Source organism: Peromyscus eremicus, chromosome 3 (genome assembly GCF_949786415.1).
Source record: "Peromyscus eremicus chromosome 3, PerEre_H2_v1, whole genome shotgun sequence".
Taxonomy (NCBI): Eukaryota; Metazoa; Chordata; class Mammalia; order Rodentia; family Cricetidae; genus Peromyscus; species Peromyscus eremicus.
Window position 1 is genome coordinate 52,726,675 of NC_081418.1, and position 13,566 is coordinate 52,740,240.

The following is a 13,566-nucleotide window of genomic DNA, read 5'->3' on the forward strand; positions in this document are numbered from 1 at the left end:
GTAAGGAATGGGCAAGTGGACCATACATGGGAGGTGACGGGTGGCACACAGGACACTAAGACCCAGGGGTTTAAGGGCTCTAGCAGAACCAGAGGAGAGCAATAGATAGTTTTGCTCCCATACCATAAAAGACAAGCAGAAACTTCAAAAACTGCAGTGAATGAGTCATGCAGAGGACAAGCTGTGGTACCCCAAAACCCCAAGGGATATTTGAGGAGCCCTGTCATTTCTCTGAATGGCCTTTCCTCAAGCTCCACTGTGCATGGCCCTTCGTAAATCTAAAACCTTTCTCTTCTGCAGGTTAAAAGAAAGCATTCCTGAGGCCAGACCTGGAGGCAGAGCCCAGAGCTTCCAACCCATTATGTGAACTCGGATTCTCTTTTTCCAGTACTTCTGAAGAGCTGTTCTCACTTGTCTGTGCATCCTAAAGTCTGCCTTCTGGTCATGTGTGCTTACACATGTTCATCTGAAATCCCTGTGACCTGGAGAGTGCCTAGCACACTTAAAAACAATAAACATAAACAATAAACATGTTCTAGAATGACTTATTCTTGTCTCTCCCTGAACTCCCTAATCAATCATGAAAGAAGAAATAAATATTCAAAAAATGGTGGCCCCCCCTCAGGTAAGAAAACTGAGGGCCCCCACCCTGAGAGTAACAGAAGAGGCTAGCTAAATTTGGAAGGTGATGATGGGAACTAAAAATTCTCAAGAGAGAAAGACAGGTTCTGAGTACAGAAAGTTTCTGATGCTCAGAACAGCACTCTGGGAGCATCAGCTACAGGTTACCCAAAAGTATCCCTCTGCAACTGGTCATTTTCTAGTGGCTAACAAGGCTTGGTTTCCTGTGTGTGACCAATCTTCCTTTCAGCCTCTCAGTGAACACATGTTTGTTCACCAAGCAGCTTTCCAGCTGGGCACAATCATGCAGTCTTGGAAAACTATATTTCAATGGAAGACATGCCTTTTGTTTAAGATACCAATCTGTTGGTAAATTATTACTTAGTGAAATAGGTAGATTTAAACAACACCCCATGGTTGTGCCCAGAAGTACAGAAAATACAGCTTCCTAAAAACAAGAGCAAGACTTATTTCTACATCTAGGAAGCCTTCACGAGCTCCCTGTGTCCTCATTGTCACCATGGCAGTATATTCATGTTCTCATGGTGGGGTAGTCATGTCATGATGGGGTAGTCATGTCACCATGGTGGGGTAGTCATGTCACCGTGGTGAGGTAGTCATGTCACCATGTTGGGGTAGTCATGTCACCATGATTGGGTAGTCATGTCACCATGGTGGGGTAGTCATGTCACCATGATTGGGTAGTCATGTCACCATGGTGGGGTAGCTACCATCCTGAGAATAGCATAAAGAGCTGATGATTCATTTTACCTCATAATCCCACATTCCCCACTCCTCTCATCCCTTTCAGGCCATTCTGTATGTTCTTCTGCCTGTTCCATCTGGAGCAATGTGGAGCCCCTTCTTCCCCCAGTAACCCTACGTGGCTTTAAGTGTCTTCCTGGAATCTTCTCTAGCATTCTGTTGCCCAGTCCTTACTTTGAACTCCCTAAGACTAGATCAACTACATCCTGTATTTTACCATCTGGGCTCTTATGAAGACCTCCTTCATGACAATTACTGTTTCTTATCTGATCTCCCCCCCACATGTAATTGCTGGTTCTTCCATAACCAGGGTATTTTTTTTTTTTTTTTTGTACTTCAAAATACTTCATGGTATTTTGGTATCAGGATAGACACTTGGTAGTAATTTTCTAATAAATGTGTGAATAATGAGGGAAATAAAAGTGATCTTATTTTAGATGCAGTCATCTCTGTGGAGTCCTCCCAAAACAGCCATCTACACTTCCACACAGCCTTCCCCTCTTTATTGTATATGATTCAGAGTTTAATCTATGCAATCATGCATATATAGCTACACAGAGACATGCATTTACATGTATATTCACAGTACCCACTCACTAAACACATACAACTGTAATGTATTACTTCTGACCACCCACGGAACAGAGGTAACTAAACCACAGTCCTCAAGAAACCCACCTATCCATAAAGGGACTAAGCCATGAAGAAAAAGAGCAGAAATAAAAGCCAGTGCTTTGAAGTTACTGTGTACTGTCCACTATACTGCACTCAGCAGCTAGCTAATCAGACAAGGGCACGAGAAGGGACAGATTCTTCAAAAGTGGTCTCATCTGTGCACTCTAGAGAGCGGTCATGCTTACCAGAAAGCAGGAGAAAAAGCACACACTATGTGTCTGGATGCTTCGGGGGTTAGCCATTTACCAGGGTGCAAGGGTCAGAGACAGAAATAATCAAAATCAAGGCTGAGAAATGATATCAGCACATACCCCTCTGAGAACAGGCTCATTTCCTTACAAACAGCGCATAACCTAACACATATAGGTACCCGCTAAATATTTGTGGACTAAGTGAGTGAGCAAGCTGAGCTTTGTCTGGGAAGCAATAGGAATGATGGCAGTTTCTGTGCTATTGGTCTCTGTGTTCTAAGTTGCATCAACTGCTCTGGAGTTTCTCCTATGAGGGGGGCCCTTCCGCCTCCCTCCTCCTACCCACCTCACTATAAATGCTAGCCTGAGGAGGTGGGCACTGTCAGTCAAAGAGGGGAGACCCAGTGACATAGATGGTATCCCAGGGTGAGAGCATGTTCAGAACAGGGGCTCCCTGCCCCCATCAACACCACCACCATTAGTACCAAGATCTTCTCCAAGCTCCTCCTTTCTTTAAATTTACCCAGCTTTAGTCTTTCCCCAGCCCCTCTCAGTCAGGCTAACCTCTCTGCCACCTGGGCTTCCTGCCCCTGCCCGGGGACTAGGGGAGGGCACCTGTGGGGAGAAACTTTTTTGTATCATGGTGTAACATTGTGGGGACTGGGGGGGGGGGGCACAATGATTCAAATAGAGGAGGTGCTTTTACAAAAAGCTCTACCCCTGAAAACATTAACTCTCAGCCCAAGGAATGCATTTGCCATGTGAGGAGGGGGTCTATGTGAGTGGTCCCACAAGGTCTTACAGTTGGCTATGAATTTCCTTGCTCTAGACAGCTTCCCATGAATGTGAAAGCCAGTCCAGGGAAGTAGGTTCACCATTCAGCCCCTTTTATAAGGCTTACCCTTGGCAAAGTATCTGTACATGCGTAGTAAATTAAGAACTCATTAAAAATATTAAGCAAATAAATAAACACGTTGTGGGAAAGGTATTACAAGTCTTTTCTCATCAGAGGCTATCCAACCCTACCAGGAAGCCTTCAGATTTCAAGTTCATTGAGTCAACCCCCGAGGGAATTAGGTGGATATTGATTCCCAAGCCAAATGTTGCATCTCCTCTTCAAATTTAGGTTGGCCTCATGCAGTGTCCAGATTGCCTTGTCAGTTCTGGAGTTAGATGGAGAAAGCGGGTAACCCTGGGTCTACACTAAGGAAGGTGAGGAAGGAGGAAGAGTTCTTGGCAGCCCTTCTCTGCTGTGTTCCTATGCTGAACAGTTCTTCGGACCAGGGACTCGACTCACGGTGCTAGGTAAGAAGGCAGCAGCCGCACAGGTGGGAGAGAAGGTAACATAATCAGCCAGGGAGACAGACCCCTGGAGCCAGAAAGCCTTAGTTGGGCGCTTAGCCATCCAAGGCCCTGCATCAGAGAAGACGGGGTTTGTGCCAGCAACCCCCGAACTGTGCAAACACCGGGCAGCTGTACTTTGGGGAAGGCTCCAAGCTGACAGTGTTGGGTAAGCAGGGCAGCTGGAGGGCTACCATGGGGGTAAGATGGACCGAGTAGGGCAGCTGTTCAGCTTCCTCTCAGTCTGAGCTGACCTGCCCAGGCGGGAGGGATTTCTGGACTGGATGCTGGCATCAAGAGAGCACTCATGGTTGATGGGGATCTGAGCCAGGGTTGGGATAGCAGGGGTGGGCAACACTGAGTTTTTGTCCTGAGCCTGGAGGCTGTGAGCACAGAAACGCTGTATTTTGGCCCAGGAACCAGACTGACCGTGCTTGGTAAGTTGGGACCTAGTGATAGGAGGGGCCGAGGGAATGGGCAAGCATCTCCTTACTGGGATTCCCAGGTAAGAATGGCCAGGGCCAGTTTTTGTGCTGTAGCAAGGGGCTGTGAGCCAAAACACCCAGTACTTCGGTGCAGGCACCCGACTGTCAGTGCTAGGTGAGTTTGTGGTGTTTTTGTGCTGGGCTCTGGTGCCGTGAACCAAGATACTCAGTATTTTGGGCCAGGCACGAGGCTCCTCGTGTTAGGTAAGCTGGGGTCCCAAGCACGGTGGCTGCGGGATGGGGCTGCAGTGGGCGCGGGTGCCTTGGCCGGGTTTCTGTGGGGAGTCCCCCGGTTGTGCTCCGCAGACCTTGTTTTCGGGACTGGCAGCCAGTTGACCATGCTAGGTGAGCTTCTCGGCAAGGCAACTGCAGCGGCGAGCCTCGGGGCCGCTGGCGTCTTTGCACCGGGTTCCCAGGCCCTGTGCAAGGCTGAGTAGCGTGGAGATTGTCACAAAGCTGGGGACGAGCTCGCTGCACCGCATTGCGCGGGTTTGCGTGTGGGTTTGCGCCTCTGTGCTCCTATGAGCAGTATTTCGGTCCGGGCACCAGGCTCACGGTCTTAGGTAAGATTCGGGCATCTCGCGCGCGCTCCCACCCTTAGTTCCTGGGTCCCCGGGGGAGTTTGGGGTAGATCGGGGTTAGGGCTCCCTGTCGAGTCTGCAATAGGATACAGCTTCCAACTTCACCGCTTCTGGGAGGGCTGCGTGAGGGAGGATATTGGGTGCCAAGCATTGCTCTCGCAAGCCAGGACAGAGTCGGTTTAGTTCTTTTTTCTCTGAGGTTTGCACGCACTGGGTGGGCGGTGGAGAAAAGGATTTATCAGGACTCCGGAACAAACTTGTTTTTGAAAATAAGTAACAGGAGAGCAAAGTAACAGGAGAGAAAAGGGCAGATATAGAGGCAGGGGGTTGTCAGGGGTGTTGCCGCTGACCTCTAGGATGGTCTCATTGGCAAAAGTTGTTCAAACGAGGGTCTTTTCAAAGGAGGAGAATGTGCCAGGCAAGAAACCAAGGACAGACAGATAAACATAAGCCAGAACAGAAGAATCAAAAGTCTGGTGGTGTTGACATGCTATTGGTTTTTAAACTCCATCCACTGTTTCCCTTCTAAGTTTGGAATCCCTTGAAGCAGGGATGGGAGCCTAGTGACATGCTTCTATACCTTCTTATGGCTAGTCAGCCCCAAGTCAGGGAGATCTTATTCACTGGGTCTATATATCCTCAGGTTATTCCCCTGAATCCTGACTCAAAATCTTCATTGTTCATACCATGTATTCCAGGCTAGACAGACCAGATCATGAAGGGAGTTTGTTGATCATAAGCACACATTAAAATCAAATATTTAGCCTGGGAGATGAGGAAAAATGCTTGAACAACCTTAGGATCCTGATACTAGAATAGACCTTAACTATCACTTGGCAATGGGGGCCAAGGTTATAGAAGAGAAATAACTCACAGGTTGGGAATGTGAACCTGTATTATTTGATAACCATAACAACAGTGGACACCATTTGTGGTTAGAACACGAAGCGGAATCCAAGGGGACTCAGCCATGTAAAAGTGTGCCTAAAGGAAATTCTGGTTTCCTGTGGTCAGGTGGGATAGAGAAAATAGTCAGACATTATAACCAGATGAGGCTAAATTCAGTCCTGGCTCTTTGGTGATAAGGTAAGCTTAAGTAAGTTAATGTGTGATCCTCTTCTGTAGATACAGATGTGGAGGTGGTTTGAGAAGGAGGAAAAGGAATTTTATAATTTTTCCCACAGCAAGTCCAGTTCACAAACAAATCACATACCAACAGTAGCTTACTAAAACACAGTTCACTCTCACAGGCAATTCTACCTCCCACAAATCCTCAGGGACTCACACAAATGGATTTACAGCTACTCCCAGTCTCCCTGTGGAGTGATACAAGTAATACTTAGGGTATAGTGAGTAGCTGCTTCTATTTGTCCTGACTATGGTGTTGATTAATAGAGAACGGAATGCCTGACTCAGGCAAGTCTTTGGCTTTTGCAACAGGAACTAGATGAGTACTGAGCAAGATGGTCAGTTCCATAGAAGCCTGGGAGACTCTCAATGCCAGTATCTATGAGACAAAGTTAGGCTAGTCAGACCAAAAGCAGAAAAATTGATAAGAGTCATGTACCACAGAGAGAAGTAAGATTATTACCATTTCCATGGAGGTCCATTGGACTTAAATAAATAAAAAATGAGGCATTAGGGGAAGAGGCTGAGCAGAAGCAGAGGCAGCCAGGATGCTTCGGTGCTTAGCCAAAAATAAAAATGTGGCAAGGTGTGGTGACCCACATCTACAATCCCAACACTAGACACTAGAGAGACTGACCCAAGTGGAATGCCATGAATGTGAGGTCAACCTGGGCTACACAATGAGTTCTAAGCCAGCTTGGACTATATAGTGAGTTCTAGGCCATTATGGACCACAGAGGAAGATGCTGTCAAAAAAAAAGGGGGTGTAATGAAAAATGTGGAGACTTCTACTAACAAGAAACAGAACTCCAAAGTGATGGCTGCAGAGATTGACAACAAGCACTAAGCCTGTGATCTTGCATAAGAATTCTGCAGATTAGATGCCAATGACATGAGCCCTGGAATGAGGTGATATCCGTAGAAATATAAGGAAGGGGCAGAGGAAAGTTTCTCCCTTATCCAGAAGACTGTGGTTTGCTGAAACAAAATGTATCTATCTCTGCATTTTCACCAAATTGCTTGGAAACAAAGAACAGCCAGAAAAATGCAAAGAACTGGTGGTATTCGGAGGCAGAGAAGTTGATAGGTTTATTTCACACACCACAAAATTCAGTAAAACTTACATCCTCCTGAACACACTGTAGACCAAGGTATCTTCACATCCAGGTTATGAAAATAGGCCATCTATAGACTGTGGTCTGAGGGAAGCTTCCTTATGCCAAATGGCTATCTCATTCTTAATTATCCTTCATTCCTCTGCCCTTTAGCTTCAGATACAGAAACCCTGGCTAAGGCAGGATATCTTGAATCCTTATGTCAGTTCTGGAAGTCAGTGCTGTGCATTTCATTTTGCAAGCATTGAAAAACTGATGCAGAAACATTCAAAAGACTCTCCCATGGTCACATGGGCATGGAAGGTCATTGCTTGAGATTCAGTTTCTGTAATTCTGATTTCTGTAGCAGGCTCCTTTTAACTGCTACATATAATAATCAGAAGTAACCTTTACTTGATGGAGGATGATTAAAACAATGTCAATAAAGGAACATTGTGCAGAGTGTTGGGCAGGACCATTTATAGTATCCCCTTATGAGAGTGGAAGGCCAGGGAATACTGGATGAATACAAGTAATGGGCAAGAAGAAAAGAGAAATGGAGTAGTGATTCCAAAGCAAATGGGGCCTGCTACAACACACTTGCTTTTTCAGAAACTCTCTCAGCCCTCAGTCGTCTCAGAGAGTGGTCAACAAAATGCTAATTCCACCCCTCTTTACTTTCCAGAGGACCTGAGCAAGGTGAGTCCACCCAAGGTCACCTTGTTTGAGCCATCAGAAGCAGAGATTGTCGACAAACAAATGGCTACCCTCGTGTGCCTGGCCAGGGGCTTCTACCCTGACCATGTGGAACTGAGCTGGTGGGTGAACGGGAAGGAGCTCCGCAGTGGAGTCAGCACAGACCCTCAGCCCTACAAGGAGACCAATAACATCACCTACTGCCTGAGCAGCCGCCTGAGGGTCTCTGCAACCTTCTGGCACAATCATCGCAACCACTTCCGCTGCCAAGTCCAGTTCTATGGACTTACAGCTGAAGATGATTGGGACAAGCCCTCGCCCAAGCCTGTCACCCAGAACATCAGTGCAGAGGCATGGGGCCGTGCAGGTAAGTGGGACCTAGGGTGTTGGTGAGGAGACTGTATAGCGCCAGTATCCCAGAAAAATGGAAAGATCCATGTAGAAGCAAAGAATAGACCTAGCAGAAAGCCGGAGTGCTGGAAGTGATGATCAGGGACATGGTGTTAGAAAACCATAGCATTTACTTCCTCCCACAGAGTACTTAAACTTAATGGGGCAGCTCAGGCCCATTGGTTCCCCAGTCCTTTAGTGCCTCCGATCTGTGCTGATAGGTTCCCTCACACCTACCATGCAGCCCAGCATCTATGTGCTGTGTCTCAGCCACATTATTGGTCCTAGATTTTTAAGGCTACAGTGATAGTGGCTTGTACTTGTCCTTCAACCTAAGAAAGACAGTGTGAGGAGGGTGCTTATACCACCTGACTTGCACTTGTCTGTGGCCTTCGAGTTCAGCTTTAAATTTTGCTGTTTAGGGCTCAATAGTCCCAAGCTGTGACATTCTCTCACCCATTTTTTTCTCCCTCTTTTTTCTTTCAGACTGTGGCATCACCTCAGGTGAGTAAGCCTCCCCCCTTTCTCTGAGTTCTTCCACGGTCTGGGCTCTGGAAAGCCAAGAACCTACAGACACCGAGGACGAGGGTGACCATTGCCACCTGCTCACAGGGACTGTCCATTTTCCTTTCCTGTCAACAGAATCCTATCGCCAGGGGGTCCTGTCTGCCACCATCCTCTATGAGATCCTACTGGGGAAGGCCACCCTGTATGCTGTGCTCGTCAGCGCCCTGGTGCTGATGGCCATGGTAAGAATGGAAAGATCGGACAAGCAGTTGAAGGGAGGGTATAGACTACTGTACCTGGAATGTAAGGGGATCTCAGAGGAGGACCCAGCCCCCAATATATCCTGTCACCTCAAAAAGACCATAAGGGACACTGACCAAAGAGAAAAATGAAGAAACGGTTATGTATGCACTCTTGGCAGATGAAGAGCACCAGGGAGCTCTTTTCAAAATCATACTGGAGAATCCACCTAATCTGACCCCTCCCCCTACTTCATGGTTCCTGGCTCTCTAACAATACCTTTTCCTCCTCAGGTCAAGAAAAAAAATTCCTGAGACCAACTCTTGTGCATCCTGGCTTGTTCTCCATCCTAGTCCTGGATTCTCCTGCACCTTCTCCAATCCCTGTTCCTCCGGAGTTATTCTTTATTCAAAGCATCTCTTCTTCCTCCATGGATATCTGTCCTTCCTTGCCACTACCCAAAGACTGACCTCTTGACTCTGAAACAGACTAAATCAATAAAAAATGTTGAGCTGGGCCTGGTTGTGTCTCATCAGCAGCATCTTTGGGACCCTTTACTGTTTAGTGCTGTTACTGACACTCCTACTGGTCTGAAAAGCCAAACAGAGGTGGCAAACCTGCTTCCTTGCCAAAAATGTATCTTTCTCCTGTCTACTCAAGATCCTCCAAGGAGCCATTTTGTCCAAAGGGCAATGACTGTGTCCTGGAACACCAGCAGGATATGGACAGAGAAAGAAAACTACCCCTAACAATAACCCCACCCATCACAGCGCAGAGGCTAGGCAGACCTAGAGATTACAGAGCCCAGGCCTGTTGTTACAGCTTTGGGTTTTATCTGTGTCTATCCTTAGTATCACTGGCTTATCTTGTTTGAAAGTTTTAACTAAAGATCTGTGGAACTTGGCTAGGTGGCTGTGTGGCACACGCCTTTAATCCTAGCACTCAGGAGGCAGAGGCAGGTGGATCTCTGTGAGTTCGAGGCTAGCCTGGGCTACAGCACAAGTTCCAGAACAGGCTGTAAAGCTACACAGAGAAACCCTGTCTCAGAAAAAAAAAATCTGTGGAACTCTCCATGTCTAGCCTCGGGTCTTAGAGAAGACAATGAGATTAGAAAAACTGGCAGATGAAGTTTAGGAACAGTGGTCTCCCCAGGATCATGGCACACAGGGTCAGATACTGGGTGGGGTCCAGTAGAGACTAAGGTATTACACATGAAGTGTAACCTTTCCAGTATGTAAATTTCCTTGTTAGATTGAGACCAGAGCACCCTGGGCTGAGGATGTTAGGTGCCACTCCTAGACAGAGACAGTTACCTTAGCAGTGTAAACTGTGTGGTTTAATCATTAGAACAATTTACTGGGCAGAGAATAGAGAATGCATAGCACAGAACAGTGACAGGGCCTACATCAAAGTCAGTTGTTAGTGTTGGGATGAGAAACAAAGTCTAAAAGCAAAGAAAGGAGAGGATAAGGAGGAAGTGCCTTCCTGAGAGACTGCTCACTGTCTCTGGGTCTTAGGCTAAGCAGTGACACATGCATTTGTAATTACAGTGACACTAAAAGGAAATTATTTCCCTAGTTCACAGCTGTAGACACGGTAGTTTGCAGATCAAATAGTAACCGTGGAAACTGCAATATGTTTTTCCAAAGATAATGATTCTAGAAGCTTCCCCCTCCTGGTGACCTTGATGGTGTGCTCACTCATGGTGTCAAAGTGACCCTGGAGCAGTCACCATGATGGTGTGCTCATTCACAGTGTCATGGTGACCCTGGAGCAGCTGCTCACAAGCTCTAGGAAAGTACCTCTAGAAAGAATCACACTGAGGCTGCCTAAGTTCCACAGAATATCAGTTTTCCAGGGCTGCCAACACAACATGTACAAGACATACAACAAAGTGTCACCGAGTGGTTTAGGGCAGTAGAAATCAATTCTCTTGCAGTTCTGGAGGCCCCAAGTCCAAAAGCATCACATTGCCAGCAGGTCAGTGCTCTCTGGCAGTTTCAGGGAAGAATCCTTTCTTGCTCCTCCTCCTTCCCATTGCTCTCAGTACTCCTGGTCTTGTGCCAGCTCTGCCTTGGCCTTCATGTGGCACTCTCCCCCATGTTTCCGTGTGTGCATGCCCCTCTCCTCTCTTTCTACACATGAGTCATTGGATTTGAGACTCACCTTAAGTCCTGAACATTTCCATTTTTAGCCCTTTACCAATTGCAGATGAGGAGACCTTTTTCCAAACAAAACCTCCCTTGGAGGTTCTGGGTGGGCATGATCCTGGAGCTACACTATTCCTTTCAAGACATTACATGTCCAGAAAGTAAAATTGGAATGCTCCAGATTGGGAGTTTTCATAGCCCAGAAAGGATAAGCTTCTTGTCAGGCTCCGCCTAGGAGATTGTAACATTATAGTTACATCTTTAAATGGTAACTTTATAGATGCCTCCAATTACGCTAAGGCTTTGTGGTTTGGGTTTTCTATGGGTAATTATCTTTGTCACTTGTGTATATTTTTTACTGTAGTTGTTTTGATGATGGCTAAAATATATAATAACAGTGGGGATGGGTTTTAAGTCCTACACCTGCACTCACAAAAGATGTCTTCCACTCCCTAGACCTATGGAGGTAATAAGCACATGTGGTGTTTCCATTCTCATGTGGGGGTGGAAAGATAAGTACATGAGAGATGCCAGCAAATGCTTTGGAGAAACTGGAGTTGTTGTGTGGACCAAGGAGATTAGAGTAGGGAGGGATGTTAGAGAACAGGGTATGAATAAGTAGATCGGCCACAGACTAAGCACCTTTAGCACTAGACCCGAGTGGAGGTGGGGAGAGGATAGCTCCGTGCGGGAGATAACTGGGTCTGAAGGCTTGGCAACTGTTTGCTGTTGGGTGCAGAAGGCAGGCACAGAAGAGGTGGCAGGCTGGAGGAGGAGAGTTCGCCAGCAGGCCTTTCCTCTGGAAGACACAAGGCCAGAGGTAGTTCAGCCCTCTCAGTCCAGGGCACATAACAGAGGTGAAGGAAGTTACAGACTCTACCTCAACCCCATCCAACACTTTGCAGGATGGAGGGAAGCCTCCAAATCTCTCTCCAAGTCTTAACTGCAGTTTCCCTGTCTGTCCCAAAGGACACAATTCACAACGCTCCCAGCACTCAGAGCCTCAGCCTCTTTCTCTAGAATCAAAGTGGATCCCTTTGGACCAATCCAGGGGTCCTTTCCATTCAGCCTGAGGGTAAGCTGAGCAAAAAATGGTGGAGCTAGGGCTATTTATAATGTTTGTCGTAGGATCTAAAACAAGTGAGCACAGCAAGGCTACTGAAGAGGTGTGATTTGAGGACACAGAGAGTGAGTGTGACTGTTCTCATAAGACCAGAGCACAGGACATCTCAGGGTGGAAGTTCTGAAACATCAGTTTGGTCCAGAGTTATTGTTGTAAAGGGAAACACCAGAGAGATTCTTCACTTATCTGAATAGGTCCACTTGTTCTAGACTCAAGTCTGATATAACTTGTTTGTCAGTAAGATAGACAAAAAAAATGTATGACAGGGTCCACAGCAAACTCCACAAATGTCACCAGTGCCGAGACAAAGCATGCTTACTGGCTGAAGAGACTCACATAAAACATTCTCTGAAAAAACTCCTGGAGGTTCCCAAGTTCTCACAATGTTGTGAGACATCGCTGAGTTCCTCATAGGTAGCACTCTCAGAGAGGAACTAACTCATAACCTTTATCGATCTGTGAATTATGAAGGGTAAGGAGACATCTAGCAGTCATGTGATAGTGATAATTTCCTGGAAGGCAAAAGGATTCCTGCGTGGATGGCACTGGAGTCAACTCCATTTGCCCAGAGGAATTTTCCTATTGGCACCAGTATCCTTGGAGATCTTCCCACTACAGTACTCAGTGCTGGGCTATGTAAGCGTGAGGAATGGAGATGCTTCAGGAGTCTGTAGGATCATCTGGGAGACAAAGGTCTGTTCTTTCTTAAAGAAAGCAATTAGGGTCGGGTGGTGGTGACGCACACCTTTAATCCCAGCACTCAGGAGGCAGAGCTGGGCGGATCTCTGTGAGTTCGAGGCCAGCCTGGTCTACAGAGCAAGATCCAGGACAGGCACCAAAACTAAAAAAAGAAAAAAAAAAAAAAAAAAAAAAAACAATTATGGAGGAAGGAGAAAAAGAGCTGACATACTTCCAAGGGATTCTATTAACAACTCCAGGTCTTATTTTGAGCCATTTCCCCATTTTTCTTCTTTGTAGTGGTCCAGAGAGAACTGTGTGATGCATGGTCCTACATGTCCTATAGAAGAGTTATTTATGAGGTATAGATGTAGGAGTGGAGGATTGGGTCTTGGAGTCCTCTGCTGAAGTTCTGTATTAAAACACAAATGCAGCCATGCCTCGTCAGTTCCACTTAGAGTGTTGGGGAGTAGAAGAGTGGCTAGAGGCCCCAAGTCAGTTCTCAGCTTGCTCAGGAGATCTGGACCCAAACACAAAACATGCCATAGTGTTAGGTTTGTTATATATTTCCTCCTCCCTCTAAAAGCCTTTCCTAACCTGTGTATTTGCAGATCAAAAATCCCTTCATTTTCTACCACGTTGCCTCTCTTTAAGATTTACTTTGCCAATGCTAGATCTTACATGAAATATCTCCTTCCAACAGGCAAGATATATTCAGGTAACTATTCCCATCACCTAAGTCCCAGCTACATGTTTATTTTCTCTCTCTATCCATAGTCTTTTCATCTCCTGTAGATATTTACTGAAGACGAAGATGGCTGCCTGGGTGGGGGTGGGGGGTCAGTATCTCAGAGAAGAGTAAATACCATCTGCTGGTCAGCAAACAGAGTTAAAATGGGCC

General features: G+C 46.5%; 1 gene segment (V, D, J or C); it reads left to right on the forward strand.

Annotated features, from left to right (window-relative positions):
• The first annotated feature begins 3,327 nt into the window (after nt 1-3,327).
• Nucleotides 3,328-9,225, forward strand: LOC131906836 (T-cell receptor beta-2 chain C region-like). The segment is given in 5 exon segments: nt 3,328-3,557; nt 7,567-7,944; nt 8,454-8,471; nt 8,610-8,716; nt 9,008-9,225. Coding segments are annotated over 4 exon segments (450 nt in total).
• Nucleotides 9,226-13,566: the final 4,341 nt, after the last annotated feature.